This window comes from Branchiostoma lanceolatum, chromosome 4 (assembly GCF_035083965.1).
Source record: "Branchiostoma lanceolatum isolate klBraLanc5 chromosome 4, klBraLanc5.hap2, whole genome shotgun sequence".
Taxonomy (NCBI): Eukaryota; Metazoa; Chordata; class Leptocardii; order Amphioxiformes; family Branchiostomatidae; genus Branchiostoma; species Branchiostoma lanceolatum.
In genome coordinates this window covers 31,507,208-31,530,056 of record NC_089725.1, presented here as the reverse complement: position 1 = coordinate 31,530,056, position 22,849 = coordinate 31,507,208, and the positions used below count along the sequence as shown (strand labels likewise).

At 43.1% G+C, this 22,849-nt stretch overlaps 1 protein-coding gene across 1 annotated transcript; it reads left to right on the top strand.

The window, feature by feature from the left end:
• Positions 1-5,617: 5,617 nt before the first annotated feature.
• On the top strand, positions 5,618-22,766 carry LOC136434026 (PHD finger protein 10-like). The gene is made up of 17 exons (XM_066426677.1): positions 5,618-5,744; positions 6,306-6,424; positions 6,980-7,042; positions 8,041-8,171; positions 9,326-9,409; positions 9,834-9,901; positions 10,310-10,378; positions 11,341-11,469; positions 12,148-12,257; positions 13,718-13,838; positions 15,081-15,239; positions 16,426-16,494; positions 18,454-18,565; positions 19,702-19,814; positions 20,129-20,204; positions 21,631-21,657; positions 22,000-22,766. The coding sequence occupies exons 1-17, from the start codon at positions 5,697-5,699 to the stop codon at positions 22,089-22,091; spliced, it is 1,590 nt and encodes a 529-aa protein (XP_066282774.1). The 5' UTR covers positions 5,618-5,696; the 3' UTR covers positions 22,092-22,766.
• Positions 22,767-22,849: the final 83 nt, after the last annotated feature.

The window sequence follows — 22,849 nt, the reverse complement described above, 5'->3', positions numbered from 1 at the left end:
AGAGTCTGGTCTAGTGGGCTTCGAGACTTCAGCAGCTTTTTCTTTCTGTATTTGTGCCTCTACCTGCTCTGTCAACCCGACCGAGGTCTTCATAAGCAGTGACAAACCAGCGGACGGCGATCGGACAAGCCCCGCCCCCGTTCCTGATGTAACGTTAACATCCCCAGCATCTTCGTACTCTGACAAGTCGTCCTCAGACTCTGCCTTTCTCGCCTCTTTCTTTGCCGCCTTCTTGGGTTTGGGCTGGGCAGTGGCCGAGGAGCCACCCCCGAGGTACCACGGAACGGTCGACCCATGAACGGAAGATTGCCTTTCAACGTCTGCTGCTTTATCCGTCTCGTCTTGAGGCTCCTTCGCATCGTGGATTGGAGACATCTTACTTTGCTCCTTCTTCACAGCATCAGCTTCCTTGGGTCTTTGCTGTGATGGGGAGGATTCACTCTTCTTCCCCCTGGACCAAAACTTCCCCCCACCACTACCGCCAGACTTTTCTGAACCGCTAGTGTCGCTTGCAGTGCTGGCATCGCTCCTCCTCTTTGCAGCTTCTTTAATTTTGGCTGCTTTGGACTTCTTTCCGAAACTGGAAGTCCTCTTGGCAGGTCGGCCCTCCTCCCCTTTCTGTTCCCCCGCAGGACCGGCAAGTCTGGAGTCCTCATACTCAACGGTCGAGAAGTCTGCCTTCTCGGCCCCCTCCTTCTGCTGCTCGGCGTGTTTCTTGTGCTTGCCCTTCTCGCCTTTACCTCTGCTGTCCGCGTTCCCCATGCTGTCTCCCTTGTGCTCGGCCCTCACACCACCTCCCAGCAGCACGGACAGTCTGTTGGTGTAGCCGGGGGAGAGATCGCTGGGAGTCTCTGCAGAAGCATCTTCGTAATCGTCTGAATCAGAGTTCCTGTCAGAGTCAGAAGAGTCACTGTTATTCCTGCCTGGCGAGGCAAAGGCAAGGTACCACGGAAGGGAAGACCCCTTCTTCTTACTCATGGTGAATATATTTTTGAATGACAGTGGGAGGGGGGTGGGGCAAAACAAACTTCACAGATAAAGTGATGACGGTTTGTTGTGACGACACAAGGAGAAGACAGACGGTTTGCCCGGCGACAAACGATCTCAGGCCATGGCTGGGGCTCGAGCCTGCCGTCCTGGGCCGTGAGCTCGCCCTGTCCCCGAGAGTCGGGGCGTCTGAAGGCCGGGGAGTTTCAAAACAGACCCGGCCGCCATGTCAGGACGTTACGGGCGCGCACCAAATTAGATGCAGGCGCGATGACGACAACGACTTTTTTACACGTAATATACAATTTTTTGGAAGTCTAGGACATCAAATGAAGTTGGAGATTTAGTTTGAGAGGTCTACATCGAAATTCAGCGCCGAACTGAGAGAAATTTGTTGGCGGGAGGTCACGGAGACCCGACCTCATTACCCTGTCGTCTGATCGTCTGATTCAACATGGCGGCTTGTTATGGCGCGGGGGGTTCTGGGAGACCTTATCTTGCGCTTCCGGGTAGTCATTCACAACAAATGTAACGTTATCACTATTAAAAATAAAGAACGAGCAAAATCATATCTGCACAAATTCTAGTAAAACGAAAATTTTGTTTCACACAAAATTTTTCAAAAGCTGATCTTTGATTATCAAAACGGGCGTCTTCCGATAAATCGATAAAAGAATTGGGGCAAAACTGTCAAATGCTCAATGCATTGTCAGAGCCTCAGCTATCCAACAAAAACATCCTTTCCAACAATACAATATGCAATGCGTTAGGCATTATGATAGATTTCTCCTTGGTATTCATTCCATGTATCGGTTTTAGTCGAATAATTAGCCTAATTAGTGCGCTATCATTACATCTCTACAACACAATGAAAGTGAGAGTGAAAATGAGAGTGTGCAAATTGCTAATTTTCCTCCTGACTGGGTACACTTTCACCGAGGCACGCCCCAACTTTCTTATCCGGCGGCAGCTCGGCCCTCTGACATGTCAGCAGACCGGATGATGTTGTGAAACACAAAACGGCCCTACCCCCTATCTCTGTAGCCAGAGCGACCGCCCGAAAATTCAATGCACACGATATTTATGTAGCGCCGGGCATCACTGAATTCAAAGAATGGAGGAATGTACTTACCGAATATATCAACCTGGGTACTTAACTAGTTCTTTGACGGACGGTCTGGAGTCACACAGTCCCTTGTTGTCGTACGGAATCGAACCGCGAATTTACAAACGGCGGAGCAGAATTGTCACGATCGTACTAAAAATAAATGGACCCTCGCTGTAATAACACCGATATTCTCAAGGGAGGGAAATTAAGTATGCTGCTGGGCTCCCCAAAGGAGCATAGTACGATAGTTGTACCAGTCTCACTCAGAATGGACTACGACAAAATAGAAAGCCCGGCCTCGCGTCGTGGAGGGTGTTTCAGTTTGGTACGTCTATGACTCGTGATGTCACAGGATGCGGGAAACCCTTGTGAAATAAATATTCATCTCGAGCATCACAGTCAGCCCGCCGCCGTATACTCTCATTGCACCTTTAATCAATAACACGCCTCGATCGCCGCCACTAATAAAAGAACGCCAATCGCTAATGCGACGCCGGGGACCGGCCGAAATTTCATTTGCCGATTGAATGAGAACGACAGGCAGCAGAGCCGGGAGCGGCGTAAATCACTTTGGATCACTCACTGGGACGCGTATCTGTCAAAGTCATGGCCACTCGCGCGCGCTCTGTTGTTATCAGGCTTTTAACTCGAATGTGACGTTGGTAATCTGTCTCGAATCCGAATGACGTTATAAGGGCGCACGTACAGTTCTATAGACGCACGGATATCGGACTGACCTTTGCGCCAGTTCGCCAGTGTGTTTGCAGGGTAAGGCACTGTGCGATATCTGACTATCATATCGGACGGTGAGATATGCCGCCGGAATTTTGCGTAGAATTGGCATTCAAGTCATCTGGGGGGCACTGGTAGTCACTGGATAGGTTCGCCGGGGGCAGGCTTGTCTACGCGATGACTGTGTTCCTGTCAGTGTCATTACCAGAGCATTGGATCTTTTATCCTTTTTAATGAAAGATCATGAAAACCATGAAGAAAATAAATTCTATTAAATCATTCCGCAACTTCGACAACTAAGGGAACTGATTGAAGATAATTTGCCATCAACAATTTTGTATGAGCGATGCACCTGACGCCGGGTGCACGTTGCTACTTCTCCCTTGCTTTTCATAGGTAACATTACCACCTTTCTGTGGCAATTATATTTAGAATCTATCTTTATAAACAATTGTTCTATTTTCCTATGTTATGTCAAAAAAAAACCTGACCCCCTCCCTTGAACTCTTGAAAATCGGCCAGCCCCGGCCGAAGAGTATGTAAAGTTTCAAGGTTCAATTAAGGTTGAAAAAAATGAAAGCCATGGATGTAACTTTCCTTGACTGAATCATCATTCGTCTCTTGCAGTTTGCTTGGATGAACTCATCGAGAATCGTTTATTGTATCATACGATCATGATATGGTCTGATATGTGTATGAGCGATGGACTTGACGTGCACCCGTTGCCACTACTACAATTTCATATGTAACGTTACTGCCTCTCTAATATTGCAACTTTTGTAATGAGATCCATGGATGTAACTTTCCTTGAATGGATCATCATTAGTCCCCTGCAGCTTGCAGGATTCTGATCCGGGCTCGGATGCTCGTTATGATAAATCTCATGCCCGGCTGACGATAACAAAGCACGTGTCTGCGCCCCAGTCCGCAAATGGGCCGCGATCAAATAACGGGAGCATCGATTTTATACGCGCGAACTAACCTCCATAGCAGGCGCTCTGGGGCTTTATTTGGGCTTATGATACACTTTTTGCTGATGATTTCGTTTTGTACTGGGTCATCTGTGCAGCCTCTATGGGCCAAATGGTTACGGACTGGCTGCACAAACGACCTGGTACAAACAGAAGTCATCAGCAAAAAGTGTATCATAAGCCCAAATAAAGGCCCAGAGAGGCTGCTATGGAGGCTACGCGCGAACGGGGTCATACCGCCCTGCCCTCTCCTCATTGATTATTCATGACGTATGTTATCACACACGTCATCATGAAATCATTCAGTCAACCACGAAAAGGTACGCAGGTGCTCACAAACTCTTGAATATTTAATAATCAATGTTTTTCATGATGAAATTTATAAACGGCGTTACTAGCAGTTGCCTTTTGTAAGTACTCGGTAGAAAATGATATACATGTACCGGCTATACAGACACAGATACAGATACTGCCCTCATATGATGCGGGAATAAACCGATACCGACCTCCTAGCGCTACGTCACTGCATTCTCTATACTGCATCTCTATACCATTGACCTATATCACACCGTTATATCGAGTACAATGTTCGTAAATATGGGAATTGCAACGCACAGTCTTCCAAAGCACATATCAGCACACCTCGTCAAACCGGGTTTGTGTGTTTGCGGTTCTGATGTTGTAAAGCCTTTGTATTTAATGAATTTGTAATAAGGAGAGAGTCAGGACAACACCCACTGTAGCCACATGTATATAACACCATTAGTTTAACACCCACTTATTTATATATTTATTGTTGCGTCGATTTTGTTTATTTTTTTCGGATTTTCACCACCACCGCTGCAGCTGGGCGTGTCCCTGACACTTTATCCTCAACGCTATGCCCCTCGCGGGGTTTTGTTGAGTAATGTATAGATGTAGATGTAGAAGGACGAAATTTGGGGTGTTGCCCGCGAGACACTTATCGAACAAAAAAAGACATTGAAACCATTGAAAGGGTTGCTGAATCATCTTAAGCAAAACGTTGAATACAACTGTCAAAAGTCATCAATTGTCATTAGGTTGATTATGCGGGTGGAATTTGTTCCTAGGATCATGCGGGAAACAATGATCAAATGCTACAGAGGATTTCTGTTTCGAGAGGTAATTGCGATTTCTGTTTTAGATGAATCTCCCGCCTTTTCTTTGTTGCAAACTTGGATTGCTACAGCAGACTTAAAATCATATTAGAGCTTTGTATTTCCCTTTGGTAAGCTCTAAGTACTGTGCGTCCGTGTGTGTGCGTGCGTTCGTGCGTGCGTGCGTGTGCGTGTGCGTTTACATCTAAAATCCATCCCTCCTTATCGACCAAAGCACATTATGTAAACTTCCCCGCCCCGGTTCAACCCACTGTTCAGTCGAACCGCAGAGCTCTATGCGCATCGGTTCTGCGCAGCCTTCTCTAAGATCACGTTTAAATCTCGCGCCGCTTTCCGAGGGTAATGTGATCCGCGAGAATCCGCGAGAGTTCGCTACTGTACTAGGTATACTAATAAAAAAGATGAGCATAAATAAAGTGACCAAAAAAACCCATATGTTTAGAAAGCCACAACGTTTGCTGTCATTTTGCTAAGCACAAACTATTTACATGGCTGTACAGAGAAAATCCTGTAGATGTGAAAAAATATAAACATTATGTAGGTCCGAGGTCTTTTTGCTGCACGACGGGCGGTTGACCCCACCTATGCAACGGGGTCAAATCGGGACCCGCCCGACGCCGTAAAAAAGAAAATAAAGCGTTCTAGGGTGACCTGCGGTTCGACTGTGTTTGTAAACAAACCAGCAGACGACATCTGATAACCTCTGACCCCCAGACCCGCACGGCCTGACGGGAAAACACCGGTCCGGGAAGAAGCATCATGGCGACTCTGGCACTCCTGATGGCAGGCAGCGAGGGAAACAGCCGGGTAGGGCCGCGTTCTCAAGGCTAGCCAAGATTTCTGTGGCGCGGCAGATTGTTCTGAAGCTGTAGCATATGTTGATGTAATTAAATCAAACGTTAAGTGCTGTTTTCGCTGTCATAAGACGGGTAGAAATCAGGGGCTTTGTCCGGGGCTTTATATATTTTATGGACGTCTCGTCTTACCCGCGAAAATTGACTTGATGGTTTTTCTTCGGGAAAAAAAACAAAATTTTCTTTGGGAAGTAAAACGTAAGAGATTATACGATCAGGGTAGCGCAGGTGCCAACAAATGTTAAGGTTGAATTGTTCAAAATGCATCGTAAAGTTGTTCTTTCCTTCTAGATTTCATAAATGTTTATTTGTGGGGGGGGGGGGCACACAATTAAGTCAGGCATACTAGAGTAGAGTACTGTTTCTGTGTGTTATATGGGTTTGGCACCTCATCTGTGTGTATGTATTCTCCAGTTGAAGAAGAAGTATCTTTGTAGCTGGTTATATCACGTCAAATGACTTTTTAACACCGAAGTCTTCTTAGTTAGTCTTTTTTCAAATTGAATTGTTGTAGTCAAGTTTTTACGATGAAGACGAGGAAAACAGCAGCACGCCGAAGAGGAGACCCGTGAAGCGGAGACGAACGTCCCGTGACAGCGACAACAAGAGCGAACGGGGGGATCCAGAGGAGGGGTGAGGACTTTTCCATCCATCTTTGTAACTTTATTACTCGCACAGATGTACCAAGAAGCATGCTCATGTATGAAGAACTCCAGTGTGAAATAGGGTATCAGGACAACTCGGCACATTGATAACTCGACCCATAGTCAATCAGGACAAGTCGGCACCATGCCTAGGACGACTCCGGTTAGGATGTTTAAAAGATTGAGCTAGAATTAGGCTTACGGTTAGCGTTAGATATCTTCTTGACAGCAAAACATCAACCGGAAACTGTCCTACTTTGGTATGGTACCGAGTTATCCTGATCTGCTAGTTGCCAAGTATAATCAACAAACATAATTTACATCTGTAGAAGAGAACAGGGAACTTGAGAAACATTACAATTTTGCCTTTGAGATTTGCAGAGTTGTCAAGGTGCGAAGTTGTCGGATCTTCGTTCGATGCAGCTATGGTAGGATACTAGGAATGAAATCACTGACTTGTTCTCTGTACCATAGCTGAAAGTGAAAGCTGGACATTGTTAGAACAAACTCCTTGTAACATTTCAACATTGTATCCCACACACAGTGTGTCCAGACTCGGTCCGCCCTGTCTCTGGGAAGGAGATAGAAAAGGACTGTTTTTAGACAGGTCAGGATGAAGGTGTTGGGCATGTTTGTCCTGTTGCTGGTACTAGTGGTAGTGTTCTGCTGCTACGTGTAGATGTATTTGTTTGTATCTCAAGCCTGTATATGACTGTCTCTTGTCACGTGATAATCAACATCAAGTCACGTGACAAGAGAACTCCAAGATGAGATCTGACTTTATTACCGGGTTGACGAAGAGACAGAGAATTCGTCTCGAAAGCTCCCCAGAGCAATCTTTTTTATGTTGTGTGTAATGCTTAAATGTTTGTCAAAAATATTTGTTTGTTTGTTTGTTAGTCAGGTCTCGCCATGTCCAAACTGCCGTCTGTAGAAGCTTCACTGTTTTCATAGCACAAAATACTATTCTTGTTGTTGTTGTTGTTGTCATTTAATGCCTATTTTATAGTTAGAACAGGTGCTGGTACATGTACTAGTACGTGTTGAAAGTGTCACTTGATGGGTGGATTTTGTCAATTGGTTTTGATTCTTGATTAACAAAATACCCTTCTGCAATCTGCAGGTAAAAAGCTATGATTTCAGCTAAATGCTTCATGTTATGTATATGGGTGAGCATTTAGGCCAAATGTAGTACATGTATGCTTAATGCTGTTGTTGTGCCACTGTAAGGAACAAAGATTATTGTCATGATCTCCCCCGCTTCACATTTTTCAAAATTTGAAGCGTGCGAGCCTCAGCCAAGCCGCAATTGCACTACAAGATAGCAACAAAAAAAAGCATCATACACTTTGACAAAGGTTGACCAGAAAAGAGGGAAGGGGGCAGAGTGAGTGATTCGGTGGTTCACAGTTCAGATTGAGTGTTGGAGTCTCACCTTACCTTTTTTGGTCATTAGGGCACCATGACTAGTTTCTCGGAGTCTATAATTTGAAGTAATAACTCCTACCGAAATGGCAGCTACTCTTCCAAGAGAGAGAAAGTACAAAACAAGTGTGTTGTGTTTCAGTGGTTCCCTGTTCAGATGGAGTGTTTGTTGTGTTTCAGTGGTTCCCTGTTCCCGGCAGAGAACCTGTTTGAGTACCAGTGGCCCCCGGACAAGAACGGGGACTGGTACTTCGTGCAGGAACAGGTCAGCGAGTTCCTGGGGGTCAAGTCCTTCAAACGGAAGTACCAAGGTGGGTTAGAGGAGAGGGGGCGAGTGTTGGGGAACTAGGAGACATGTATTATTCAGTAGTGTAGTCATATCTTGTTAGTTGGGTAATTATGTACTGTATTGTTTTAGATTGTATCTGTTGTATTGCATTTATTGTATGGAATGCCGTACAGAATGTACAGAATGTACTAGAAATTTTACCTCCACCAAATGTTTTTTTTCAAGTGACATATCTTTGTCACTTTGCATCTCACACCAAAAATTAAATTAGTGCAATATATAGAGAGGAAATGTGCTCTTTCAAATGACATAAGATCAAACTGTGCACCCAGTGATAAGATGGAGTGCAGGGTTTCAACCCGATGCCCTTGTTGTAAGAAAAATGCCTCACCAAATGTAAATTGACCAGTGTCGAGTATTTTATTTTACTGGTAGGGACCTTACAGTAGACACTGGACTGGTAATGGAGTTATGTCATCAAACATTCAGTGCTGATAAGTAGATTAGTGTCTCACAGGAGTAGTTATTCTGTTACAGTTAGGGTTGGGTATTTCCTGTTTAAATCTCATCAATTAATCAATGTAGAGTAGAGGTAGAGTAGAAACCTTTATTTTCCTTGGATGGCCCTGTCAGCCTGTACAAATATATACATGGCCGATCTTCCCAGACATCCAAAAATGTCATTATCTTAAACAGGGCTAGAATTTCCCATGAGCAATGTGCAGGAACATTATGATATTGCAGAAAAATATGACTAACTTGCAATTTGACAAGCTGAAAGAGTAGAGGACCCAGTTATATGAATCAGAAATTGTACAAAATGGAAGTACATGTATTTTGAGGCCTGCTTTAATCAATTTTATTGACACAACCAAAGTACAGGGACCTTTGTAAGGTCTTCTATAAATACACAATGTTAGGAATAACAAGGTATGTCTATGGTTCACACCACATCTAAGCATTCTGAATTAGAACAAGAATGTCATAAATGTTACTGGAAGTACTGTAGTCAGGAGTGAACAGAAGAATTGAACTTTATGTGTACATTTGTTAGAGTGTCCATCAGGCAAAAAGTTTAAAGTTTGATAGAAAAAATATTTTTCACTACATCTAAATTGTGTATTAGTTGAAACGAATTTAAGTTCATCTGTAATGATTAAGGTTTTTTTTATCCAGACCTGGACCGGAGAGTGATGGAGATGGATGAGAAGCAGTACCTGTGGGAGAAGGGCGTGGTCAACGAAGCTCAGGTCACCTTAGGTGAGACGGTACTTACATAGAGGATTTATCTGATTGGTCCAACTAGCATGTAGCTAAGGCTACCCACTATCAGTAAAGCCGCCGTCACACTGTTCATATGTTGATCGCCAGTAGGTTGCCGAATTTCAAAATTGCCAGAAAGGTGAGAATATTTTTCACCTGAAAATCTTCCCCATTACATTGCACGGGACTCAGTGATTTGCGAAAAATGTCCCTTTAGAGCTTGCAGTCAAGCTTTTTTTTCCTACTGTGTGATACTGACATAAGGATAGTCTGTGAGTTAGGTTTTGATGGAATTGAGAGATGGTAGTACATTTTCATAGAAGCATGAACTAGATGTATGGTAGAAGTCCAATGTGGCATATTTTCTACTCTGTAAAGTGTGTTATTTATGGACAGTAACAATGAACATGTGTCTGCACAGGTCTGACGGCGCTCCGTTCAGAGGAGGTGTATGATCTCATGCTGAGGGACTATCCACAAAAGTACCAGGTAGGGCAGCACAGAAAACATTACCTCTCCTTTCCACCGGAGGCTGCAGCTGCAGAGAGATCAAAGATTTGACAGAGCACTCAACGAATTTCACAGATGAAGAACAAATGTTTTGTTGTCTTTTAGTCTTCTGGTATAAAACTTGCATCATATTCCAATTAAGATTAAGGGTAACACAAGTCCAATTTTGGTCACTGTAAGGTTGCTCAGTGATCAATGTCAAGTGAAAAGGGGGCCTTACTAGATAGTTTTCATCACCAAATTACAGTAATTACAGCCTAGTTTTCCTGGATTTCCCCAGATACATTGTAGCTTTCCAAAGCCTACAGTTTAATGACAGTTCAGTGACAGTACATTGCTGTACTGTTAGTAACGCTTGTATGTGTTTCTTATCTGTGTTCCTGACAGGAGTACGCCTGTGTTCTCCATGAGAGAGAGAGACAGTCCATCAGTGAGAAACACAAGGAGTATGAGATGGTGAGTTCTCCTGGTTTTCTGTCATTTAGATAATATGATATAAGGCCTAGGGCTGCACATGCAGAGACCAATGAATGATGATGATATAACTTTACAAGGACATTTCGTTGTGATATCTCAGTATAAAATGAAGTCACAGAAGATGCTCTAAAAGAGTTGAACTATAAAGAGAATACACCGAGGTACCTGTGGGAGGATTGGGATTGAAGGAGATGCATAATACATTAACACCTTGTTGTAGTCTTTTCATGTCACAACCACCCAAGAAAACATCCATTTCAATGCAACATGCACCTAAAGTTGAGAAAATCTTTCATCATCTCACAAAAAATTGTAGGAACACCAATACCAACATCTAAATCTGATATTCAAATTTTCAACAGCGGTGCACACACACAAAATGCATTCAAATTATTCCGGTGAAGCCTGTTGGATGCGAGTTGAGGCCCTTGAGGTACCGTAAAATACAGATCTGGCTGGAATGCTTGTATGGAATGTTATCACAGCCCAGGTATGACATACATGATCAGGGCTCGAAATTCATGTTTTGGAATAGGTGCACTGGTGCACCCAACTCAAAAAATTGGGTGCACAGAAAGAATTTTGGGTGCACCAGATAAAATAAAGTTGAATGTTCTTCAGAACATAATTACAAAGTTTAACGCTGCTGCCTTTCTTAAGAACTTCAATCTGTAATTGTATAGCTAACTTTAAAATTTCAAACAAATAATACACTAGATAAAGTACAGCAAAAAGTTATCATGCTGTTTTTATACTTACATTTCAAGAATATTCTGTGTACTAGTGTACAATAGTACCTTAACCCTATAGGCTACAAAAATATATAGGTGCACCAGTGCACCCACAGTCAAAAATTAGATGCACAGCTCCAATTTTGGGAGCACACAGGTGCACATGCACCCAGTATTTTGAGCCCTGATGATTGTATCTTGCTGTTCCAGCCGACCATAGAGGTGAGTAAGGTTGCGGCGTACATCAAGCGGGCGGCGCACCAGGCGGCGGAGTACAACCGGCAGCTCAACCAGGAGAGGATGGAGGAGCGACGGGCCTACTTCGACATGCAGACACAGGTGGGTTTGTTTGAATGTTTGGTAGGTTGCTTGCTTACTTGCTTAAGTTCACTATGGTGGGGTCGTGTGGCATAACGGCAGGGTTTTCAGCCCAGAACCCAGCGGTCCCGGGTTCAAACCCCAACGCCACCAATGTTGTGCCCTTGGGAAAGGCACTTTACACGACTATCCTCACTCCACCCAGGTGTAAAAACGGGTATTTATGTGTGTGTCACGACACCTGCAATAGCTGCCTGTGTCCCACGTGTATTGCTTGTTGCAATTCTAATCAAATCAAATCAAATCAATGATGTGTGTAGTCTGTGCTAACGGTTTGGTGGTTGCCCTGTAGTGTACTGAATTTTAGTTCTATCCCTGTTGTTGACTGTTTATCAGAAATGTTTGCAATTTCAATTTTTATGATTCTTCATCATTCTTCATCTATATCCAGCCACTAATTTCGATGACAGCAAATTAAAGAAGATACAATAATTTCTGTGGTACAAATAGTGTGAGTTGTGCAACTAGTAAGGATACTTCAGAATTTGTAAACTCATCTTTAGAATTTTTTAACATCATGTTCTTGTACATGTTAAAGTTAGCACCAGCCCTAGCCTATGATATGATTGATGGTATAAGGAGATACTTATGCTTTATTCCCTTATCTTTAGTAGACTTTACTGTCTCTCTGTATCCCAGACCATCCAGGTCCCTGCAGGAAAGATGAGGAAACTTCCGCCCGAGGCGACCAAACCCGGACCTTTCCCCGTGGCCCTCATCCCAGGACAGTTCCAGGAGTATTACAAGAAGTGAGTAGAGCTGGTGCATCTGATACACATATACACATATTCTGACAGAAAATAAGTGATGAGAAGATTGTTGTCTTCAGTTACACAGGTATTCTATGTTTGACATGTGACTATACAGATGCAGATAACAGTAATCATGATTTATTTATCATATAGTATTTGTTGGCCCATAGCCCAGGGCAGTGGCCTTGGAGTGTTCACCTTGCGTTCGGAAGGATGGGGGCTCAAACTCTGGCCGGGTCATGCCAAAGACTTGAAAAATGGTACCAGCATGGTACTGTCTATGCTTAGCACTTCAGAGAAATGCAAAGTATGGGAATTGAACATGCCACTACAAAGTCACTGCGATTACTAGTGGACTAGCCCCTTACTGTAATGGTGATGTGTGGCCCAAGGGCTATAGAAACATTAAATGAAGCCAAAAGGTATGGTCGGGAATCCTACTATGCTATGCTAAATATACCAAAAAGTAAAGTCTCCATAAAAATTACATTAGTCCGTCATAATTCACCGCTATAATATCAATTTGAAAATCGCGGCATACGCCGCCGCCTGGTGACCTCGGTTGACCTCTACTGCGTCGTGACCCCGCGTGACGACCGCGTGACGTCAGAGGGCTTGCATTCAGTGGGAGGGCGGATATCAAAGTCTTCAAAGTTTTCATTTTCAACTGGATTCTCTTCAATCTCCATGATCTAAGTCTTCTGAGTTCGGACAACAATGTTTGTGAGGCACGCGGCCGCTAGCAAGTGTTGTTGTTGGTGGTGGTCACGTGGGACGCTCAGCCCTGTGACGTCACGCGGTCGTCACGCGGGGTCACGACGCAGTAGAGGTCAACCGAGGTCACCAGGCGGCGGCGTATGCCGCGATTTTCAAATTAATAATATAGTGGTGAATTATGACGGACTAATGTAATTTCGGGGGGTGTCCCTGTGGTGTAGTGGTCTGCGCCTTTGCTACTCTGCCACATCTGGTTCAAATTACTTGGACCAGAAGGACTGGGGTTCAGGCCCCACCTAGGGCACCTCTGGACAAGAGGTGCATTGAGTCATACCAAAGACTTTATAAAAATACTTATGAAACAGTATGGAAGTTAAACACACTCCACTGCCAGTGGACTAGCCCCCTGGTGCAGTGATTGCACCACAGTGTGGCCCCAGGGCTATGAAACGGAGATGGGCACCGCCCTATACATCAATTATGGTGTGGGAGGTTTTTAACTAACTTTTTAACTAATGTAATTTCGATGGAGACTATACAATTTGGTATATTTAGCATAGCATAGTAGGATTCCCGACCATACCTTTTGGCTTCCTTTAAACGGAGACAGTTTCCGCCTCTAGGCACGAAAAGGAATGGAAAGGATCCAACTACCTATAACCCACTAGTTAGACAGCCCTGTTCATCCAAACCAATGCTATTTTTGTAAAGAAAACCCTCTCCCTTTTCCCCCCCTGCAGGTACACATCAGAAGAGCTGAAGTACTTCCCCATGAACACCTGTCTGTATGGCCCCCCCTCCAAGGTGGACCCTTACGCTCATGTCAGCAGTGGGGACGACTCAGACGATGAGAGCTCCTCGGTATGGTGGTGGCTTCCTTGTTGCACTTTCCTCGTGCCTCGTAGTTGCCTGCTGCTTGCATCTTGCACAGTTCAAATGTTCATTTGTGGCAACTGGTAAGAAGCGTCATCGTAGATCGCTGCCCATTTTATCAGAGGGTACTTTTTCCATGATCCAAATCAGATGTCATCCATAGATACAAGCTTAAGGTATTGTTGAAGGGTGGCTGAGGAATTTTGGGATGTTTTTGAAAAAACCCTGTCTCAAGCTTTATAAACCTTCCTCAACCTTGATTTTTTTTTCAGGTAGTACCTTATAGCAAGGTGATAATTTATGCAAATTCGTATGATGTCATGATTACGTCATCAAGATTTATAAGGCCACGCCCCTTTTTTAGAAGAAACGCTCTCCTTGGCTTGTGCTTGGATGTTCATCAATATAACTTTGCAGGAATGTACATGATAGTAATACTTGAAGAATGACGCGTGTCTACGCGAATATTTTGAAATATCGATTTTTGGCGAATTTTTTCTTGTTATCAAAGAAAAAAAAGTGTCTTGCTCTCTGCTGCATAAACTGTGCTGTGTGTATAAAGGAGCTCCTTAGTATGGCGGTGGCTTCCTTCTTGCAGCTTTCTCCTGCCTTTTCGGGGTTCACACCAGGATTTTTTGTCACAATGTTGTGGGCATCTTAGTGCAGTGACACAGCTGGGCGAGCACTGCATGTGCGATTGTAGAGGGGTCCAGGCTTCCCCCTGAAAATTTTGAAATAAACAACCCTCAGAGACACTATTTCCTGCATTTTGAGGACCAAATTTTTAGTTTCTTTACCTTTCTTACAAAACAGAAAAGCCCCCTGCACTGGTTGAAACACAGCTTGCATTCCTGCCATCTTGCAGATCTTAAGGACCTCTAAAGAAAATCCTGCATCCAACATTTATTGAATTCTGTTCATCTTAGTAAAGAAAATACTGATTCAGCAGCACCTGCATATTCTGTGAATAAATGAAGGAACAAATACTGTAAATGCAGAAATGTTCGCGGTTGTTTCATATTTCGGTTTTCACTGTAAGCTCTTCGCCGCGAACTTAAAACCACCGCAAAATTTTTTGCCCTCCTACTCCCTTGTCTACTATTGTCTCAAACACGAACTTAAAACCACTGCGAACACTCCATTTACTCTTTGCTGCTAGATAAAAACCATGCAAACTTAAATGCATTTCCACTTTACAGTACATCTTTCCCCCTGTTGTGTACTGTGCAGGACGGAGAGTCGTCAGGGTCAGGCTCCGGGAGCTGCAGTACCAGCAGCAGCAGCGAGGGGGAGTCTTCACCACCGGAGCAGCCCAAAGCCAAGGCGGCCACTCCCAGGCCCACGGCTAAACGGAAATCAATGCCTCCCGTGGCTCAGGCAGGGTACAGGGTACGTACGGCTGGTACTTGGGGGACATTTTGAAAAATTTGTCTGTTTAGAATATAGGGATAAATATTATCAAAATATTTCAAAGTATTATCAAAATATTTCAAAATATTATCCAGTTGCTTGAGTAACTATTTTTGGCATAGGGATAAATAACTTAATACATGTATCATGATGCAATCTCAGACAGCATACAACTGCAGAAATGTTTAACACAACAGTACAATATGAAAGCCAAGCCAAGAGAGAGAGATATCAAAGTATAGTTAAGAAAAAATGTATTTTGCTATCTGACTGTCATTTTCGAGTTAAGGTTGACGATTGACTTTTTGGGCAAACTTTGTGCATGCCAGTGTGATAAGCTGATGGTTAAGTAAAGAAGTCTTTTCTTCCATTGATGTAGGCATTTCAACCAATATTCGATATTCAGAAAACATTTTGCACCAAGAATTGTATTGCTGTAAATACCGGTTTATTTCAATGAGAGAAAAAGACTGGTTTGGAATACCTACTGGAAATCTGTGCCCATGTAGCGTCTACTAACATACTTCCACCAGGTCACACATGTATCCGCCACTCGTGTCTAAAGAGATCTCAAATGTAACATCTCCCAGTATAATTCCCTCCTGGCCTGCAGATCTAAACTGTGCATACCTGGGGGTGCTGCACTAGAGATCTCTCACACACACTGTTTTTAAAATGATACATGCAGGGCTTGAAATAGTGGGTGCACGTGCACCCTTGTGCACCCAAAATTGGAGCTGTGCTCCTGATTTTTTACTGTGGGTGCACTGGGGGTGCACTAGTGCACCTAGATATTTTTGTAGGCCATAGGGTAAAAGTAGTATTGTACACTAGTATACAGAATATTATTGAAATGTAAGTATCAGAAAAAGCAATACAACCATTTGTTTTACTTTATTCTATATATATATGTATTACTTAGAATTACAGATTGAAGTTCTTAAGAGAGGCAGTAGCGTAAACTTTGAAATTATGCTTTATCTTATGTGGTGCACCCAAAATTCATTCTGTGCACCTAATTTTTTTGGTTGGGTGCACCAGTGCACCTATTTCCAAAAATGAATTTCGAGCCCTGTACATGTAACCCGGTGGATAAATGTAGACGAAGGTTACCCCAGCACACACCATGCTGACCAATGATTGACAGGTGTGTGTGTGGTTTCAGAAGCCTCGTGCGCAAACCTCGGCTGAGGCTAAAGGTGCCAAACTACCCAAAGCCTCAGAAAAGGACAAGGTTAAGATGTTCTCTTCCTTCTTTAAGTGTCTGTAGAAGCGCTGGTAAGGCAAGCTTCCCCCCACATGTGCACTGGAACAATTTTACAGGCTGCAAATTGGATGCCAGCTTTTGTCTGGCACTGGGATGGAATTTTTACAGGCTGCGAATTGGATGCCAGCTTCTTTCTGAAGTTGATGAAGGAAAATCTTTGGATATACATTGTATTGTGTCGAATAACCAACTTGTGCAACAGACTTTATTGGCTGCAAAATAATTGTTTGGGGTTAAAATCTTGTAAACCCAAGAAATCAAGGCAGATTGAATTTTAAAGCTTGTTGGGGCTGCTAAATTTTATTGTTCTGAAAAGTGGAAATTGTTAAGCACTGTTTAGTAAAGTTCCAGTGCACACGGCTGCATGCATGGTGCCCGGTAAGACCCTGCATGACGTATATCCGGCATGGCGTAAACATTCATTATTATCATTATTATTATCATCAATAGTATCCAAGCCTTCTGTTTCTAGCCTGAGATCCAGACTTGTTAGCGTAGGTCTGGTCTGACCAACTCGAGCTGAACAGGCTGGATCTATGGCTGTTTTATCTTAATCTGGTATCCACCCCTACTGTACAGCCATCCCCAGCCACATTTGTGGAGGGGATAGAAGAGTAGCTACAGTAGGGATGGATGCCAGGCTGGTTTCTTGTCTGCTACCCATCTGCAAGCCTGCACTATTCACAGGGGTGTTCTACAGAGCTAGTGGTCACCACACAGCACAGGTTTTAAGCTGTGATTGAAGATTGCCAACCCAGAAATACTACCTCTTTCTGTGTACTTAACTTAAGAGTCATGTGTATGTGCAAAACAAGAATGTAAGAACAAGAACATAAAAAGTAACTACTTAGGAGCTTCGAACTGTTTTTTCCCTCATTAAATTGTTACAACATCTGCCAACATTTAGATTGTTCCTGTAACCAAGGAGCACATGATTATGTCACTTTTTATAACTCTAAACAGCAACAGGAACTGTCAAGCGTCAAGAATTTGAAACGAGGATGAAAACTTTGATTAGGTTTAAGGTTTAAGGTTGCGTTGCTTGGCAACAGATCTCTCTGAAGATCACCTCTAAGAATGAGTGTATCATATCTCCAGTGCCATCATAACCACCGCCCCAGCTCTCCCCTTTATTTCAGTTGCTGCTCCCTGCTCTGCGCCTTGCTCCATGGCCTGTATGTGTCGGCCACATAAACTCAGTTCTGTGGATGACATCCTCTGCAGAAACTAATTCTGTCACAAGAAAAAAAAGCCTAGGTACCATCCTAATAGTTAACTGGGGCTTCCATATACCCTCTTTCTAGCCTGGATGGCACCTACGCTACAGAAAAGAAGCACTTTATAACAAACATTGATTCCATTTTTTGTAGTTTATGACAAGTACAAGTTGTATTTTTCCTAAACGCTGAAGGCAGCACCTCTATTTGTGGCAGCTAGTAAGTGTCATCATAGATGACTGCCCATTTTTCACCAGAAAGGACTTTTTCCAAGGAACTGGCCAAATCAGTGCACTCAGAGATGTCATCCATAGACACTAGTTTGTGCGTCCTTCCTCTCCCAGCTGCATAGTCTCTGCTGTATATATATATATATATATATACTATATATAAATGTTTACCCTACATAACTGGTCAGGTGTTTTGCTGGACAGAAAATCAAATCACCTTTTTGTTGCTGACGCTGTGCAACAAGAGATCAGTTGCATCCTTCGTTCGATGAAAAAATCAGTTGATGCACACAAGTGTGTACAGAAAAAATGCCCAAATCTACCTTTTCCAAAAAGAAATTTAGCTGAAATCCAACCTCGTTCAGGCTAGTTTCTCTCTCAGCAAATTTAGTCTCTGCATCCAGCAAAACGCTCGTGGCCAGGTTCCCTAGCAACGGTTGCCTGGATACGGACTGTTCCATGTTCCCCCACCCCTGCAGCCTAAGGATGACGTGCCCAACGCCGTGTGCGGGATCTGTCTGAAGGGACCGGACAACAACAAGTGGGGTCGGACGGAGGACCTGATACACTGCTCGCAGTGTGATAACAGTGGTACGTATGTCAGACCTGATACACTGCTCACAGTGTGATAACAGTGGTACGTATGTCAGACCTGATACACTGCTCACAGTGTGATAACAGTGGTACGTATGTCAGACCTGATACACTGCTCGCAGTGTGATAACAGTGGTACGTATGTCAGACCTGATACACTGCTCACAGTGTGATAACAGTGGTACGTATGTCAGACCTGATACACTGCTCACAGTGTGATAACAGTGGTACGTATGTCAGACCTGATACACTGCTCGCAGTGTGATAACAGTGGTACGTATGTCAGACCTGATACACTGCTCGCAGTGTGATAACAGTGGTACGTATGTCAGACCTGATACACTGCTCACAGTGTGATAACAGTGGTACGTCAGGGAACCTTATTACTGAAGAATAGAGAGAGTCTAGACAGCAAAATTTGTTTTCTTCTAGAGCTCCAGTGGAGTCAGAGTGGAACTGGATGCTAACAAGACCAATAGGAGCATCCTCACAAATAGCTATAATTATATGGCTGGAACCGAGGGTGATGCAGAATACACAGTGTTGTATTTAATTTATGTCAGACTCACATTTCAATGCAACACACATTTCAATGCAAAATTTGCCAGAAGTTGAGAAAAATTGGTGTCCTCGAACAAAAAATTGTAACAGCCGCACACCAACGACCGAATCCAGTATTCGAATTTTCGATACCGACACACTTGGCGCACTCGAAAGGCATTCTAAATATTCTATGGAAGCCCGTGTGATAACCCAAAATTATAACCTGGTCCAGAACGCACGTATCAAAAGTTTTTGCGGCCCAGGTATGACATAAGATTGTCTGATTATATGACATTACCTGTCCTGTGTTCTGTGGGTCACCCCTCTTGCTTGGACATGAGTGATGAGCGTGTATGGAGTGTATATGCTGTATGAGTGTATGGAGTGTATATGCTGTATGAGTGTATGGAGTGTATATGCTGTATGAGTGTATGGAGTGTATATGCTGTATGAGTGTATGGAGTGTATATGCTGTATGAGTGTATGGAGTGTATATGCTGTATGAGTGTATGGAGTGTATATGCTGTATGAGTGTATGGAGTGTAGATATGAGTGTGATTATGACATTACCTGTCCTGTGTCCCCCACAGGCCACCCCTCATGTCTAGACATGAGTGATGAGCTTGTGCAGGTGATAAAGACGTACCCCTGGCAGTGTATGGAGTGTAAAACCTGCGTCATCTGTGGAGACCCTTCTGAAGAGGTAACTTCATCAGTCTTGTTCAATTTTCTATTAACCGCTGTAAGATGATAGCAATAATTATGTGTTCAGGACTTCCTATGGCCAGAGGGCCCAAAACTCTTCATCATGGCAAGCTCACCAAGACATACCAAGTATCATATATTTGACAATCATATTAAAGGGATCTGTGTCCAGACTTCCGACTTTGTGTACAGAAAATGTCCCCGTGCCTTACTATGAAAGTAAAAAAGATGATGTTCTGTTACGTATGTGACCGTGGGTTGTTGTTTTGAGGGTTTTGTTGTTGTTTTGACTATTGTTGTTGTTTACCCCAGGATAAGATGATGTTCTGTGACGTGTGTGACCGAGGGTTTCACACCTTCTGTGTGGGACTAGAGGAACTCCCAATAGGTAACTGTCTTTGTGTTGTCTGTACTACACACAACATTACCTCTCCAGCATGAATGTTCATCTGTTTCTGTAAGACCCCCATTCCACACTAGATTGCGACCCTGCTGCGCCCTCCCTGCGATTTTTGTAACCCTTGGCTTCATATTTGGAACATCATGCAAAATTTAGACATAATGTATTGACTGAAAGACAACAAAACACACAGAGCGTTTTACTTTTGTTTTTAGGCCACACCAATTTAATTTCTTGGTTAACGGATTTTTATTTTCAAAAAAAAAAAATTTTAGAAAAAAAAAATTCAGGAAAACAGAAGGCTCGGCCAGTGACTTTCATGATTTTTTTTTCTACATTTTTTTTTTCTTTTGGAAAATAAAAATCTGTTAACCAAGAGATTAAATTGGTGTGGCCTTATCTATGAAATTTGGGAGCAGTCTGTGAAATTTTAGGCGATTGCAGCAAGATTGCTGTCCTAGTGGAATGGGGGTGTAGGCTGGACTAAACTTCAGTTCAAACACAACATTGGACCAACCCCATAGTCCTGTCCACCTCTGTTAAAGTGTAGAGATGCAAACATTTGATCATACAGCTCTAGGGCTGCCAGGACCAGTCTGAATTTCAAAATCTCCAGGAAGGATATTTTCTGCTTGAAAATCTTCCCTATCACATTGGATAGTCTACAGTGGCGTGTGAACATTGGCCAATCGCTAGAAATTCATAGGACACATGATGGACTATTGGTGGAAGATTTGATTCGTCCAATGTTATGGAACTGAGATTTAGTCCCTCATCATCTTCACTACATTACAATTTATTATTTCCTTTTTATACTCTAGATTGCTATCTATTCAGACATCTTGATCATCCTAACAAAACGTTGCATGCGGTATATTTTGGATGGGAGTCTTGGGAGTTAGGATGTTATCTGAAAAAAACCCTGATGCCACGTTTCTGTTCCCTGCCCTGCATGCTGAGATCCAGACTCCTTTCTGTTTGAGGCTCTTCAAGCCTTCCTCGAACTTCAGACTTATATATTTCAACCAGGGCTCTCTCCAGCATCTGTTCTTCTGTCCATGGAAGGAATTTTACTGCACAGAACAAAACGTTTGGCAATTTTCCCCGTTGACACAGATATTTGTCAACAGTGCCACAAAACTTCCACAAGAATAAGATGACACCATTTGAAATTTGTTCCTCAAAATGTAGGAAATAAGGATTAAAGGGTTCAAAATTTCCCAAGGGAACATGCCCCCTAGATTCCTCGCACATTCAGTGTTTGACACACAGTCTTACTCCATCAAAGTTAGAGGACAGACCAAGACTCACAGTTGGAGAGAGCCCTGATTCAGATTCTGGTGCTTGTTTACTGGGAAGGTTGCGGGTGTGTTGATACCTGTCTCTTTATCTTTTCTGCACTTCACTACTGAAGTCCTGATCCAGGAACAACATATTCCTGGTAAAACCGCACTCTTTCTCTTTCAGAACAGAGCACTTTAACTCGCTTCTAATTATACACCACAATAGTTATACATTATATATATATATATATATATATATATATCTGTATCTGCCAGAGCACATATTGTCTAATGCCTTGGGAGCCACTGACATGTTTTTCAGAAAGCCACACGCTGAAGTATTCAATATTCTTTCAGCTAAGGAAGAAAAAAATGTATTTTCTATGCTGTCGGTTATATTAAGCTGCTTGCTAACTGCTTCCGTTTTTGCCTCCTCCTATTTCTGGTTTTCTTCTTGTTTTCGGAGGATTTTTTCACTGTTCGGTTTCTGCCTGTGACAGGACAATGGGTGTGCCAGACCTGCAATTCCGCCGAGATGGGACAGGAGGAGCTGCCGCAACCCCAGACCAAGAGAAGAAGCCGGGCGAGATGAGCGTTGCGGACCTGCTGGATAGAGTAGCATCTCTTTCGTTTTGGCAATCATTTATCCACAGCCTTGTAAAACACAAGCCTGTTTAACCTTCTCCCTGCTACCTAACTGTAACCAATAGAGATTTGGGTGGCAAACAGCTACTTCAGTGTGCTAAAGGTTAAAAAGGGCACGCTTTCTTTTGTGAACATTGTATACTAGTATTCATTTGCTATGTAGTGGATATAGAGATGCGTTCAAATCTGTCTATAGTAACCACTGTCTACAGAACATGGTCACAGTAGCGTTGCAGACCTGCCGGCCAGATTAGCATCTCTTTTGTGATTTATCAACAGACTTAAAACACAGGCCTAGGCTTGCTTATAGATAGAGCTCTTTCTTCTCCATACATTCATTTGCTACATGTATGTAAATGGAGACTGAGGTATAGTGAAATCTGTCTATGGTGTAGAGAATGGTCACAAACGCTGCAAAAAACTCATCCCGACGCTGTGGAGTCATCATCATCGTTCCTCCTCAGTATATATGATTCACGAGGTCCAGAACTGCTTGTCCTTCATTGCTGAGAAAACTGGAATATTACACAATTATAAGTGTAAGAGAGAGTTTCTTAATGCCAAGTATGTATCTGACATCTATCAAAAGCTACAAAATACAAAAGTATACAAAGAAACAGAAGAGCAATTGTGAGTGTTTTATTTGGTCCACATTTTTTTGGAAAGTTGTACAGGTAATTCATCATCATTTCCAGTATATTTACA

Excerpts from the sequence above, each read along its gene's own strand:
- LOC136434026 (XM_066426677.1), top strand. The coding sequence starts at position 5,697 with ATGGCGACTCTGGCACTCCTGATGGCAGGCAGCGAGGGAAACAGCCGG. Across the intron at positions 12,258-13,717 it reads TTCCAGGAGTATTACAAGAA|GTACACATCAGAAGAGCTGA; the intron begins GTGAGTAGAGCT and ends CCCCCCCTGCAG. Across the intron at positions 19,815-20,128 it reads GTGGAGACCCTTCTGAAGAG|GATAAGATGATGTTCTGTGA; the intron begins GTAACTTCATCA and ends TGTTTACCCCAG.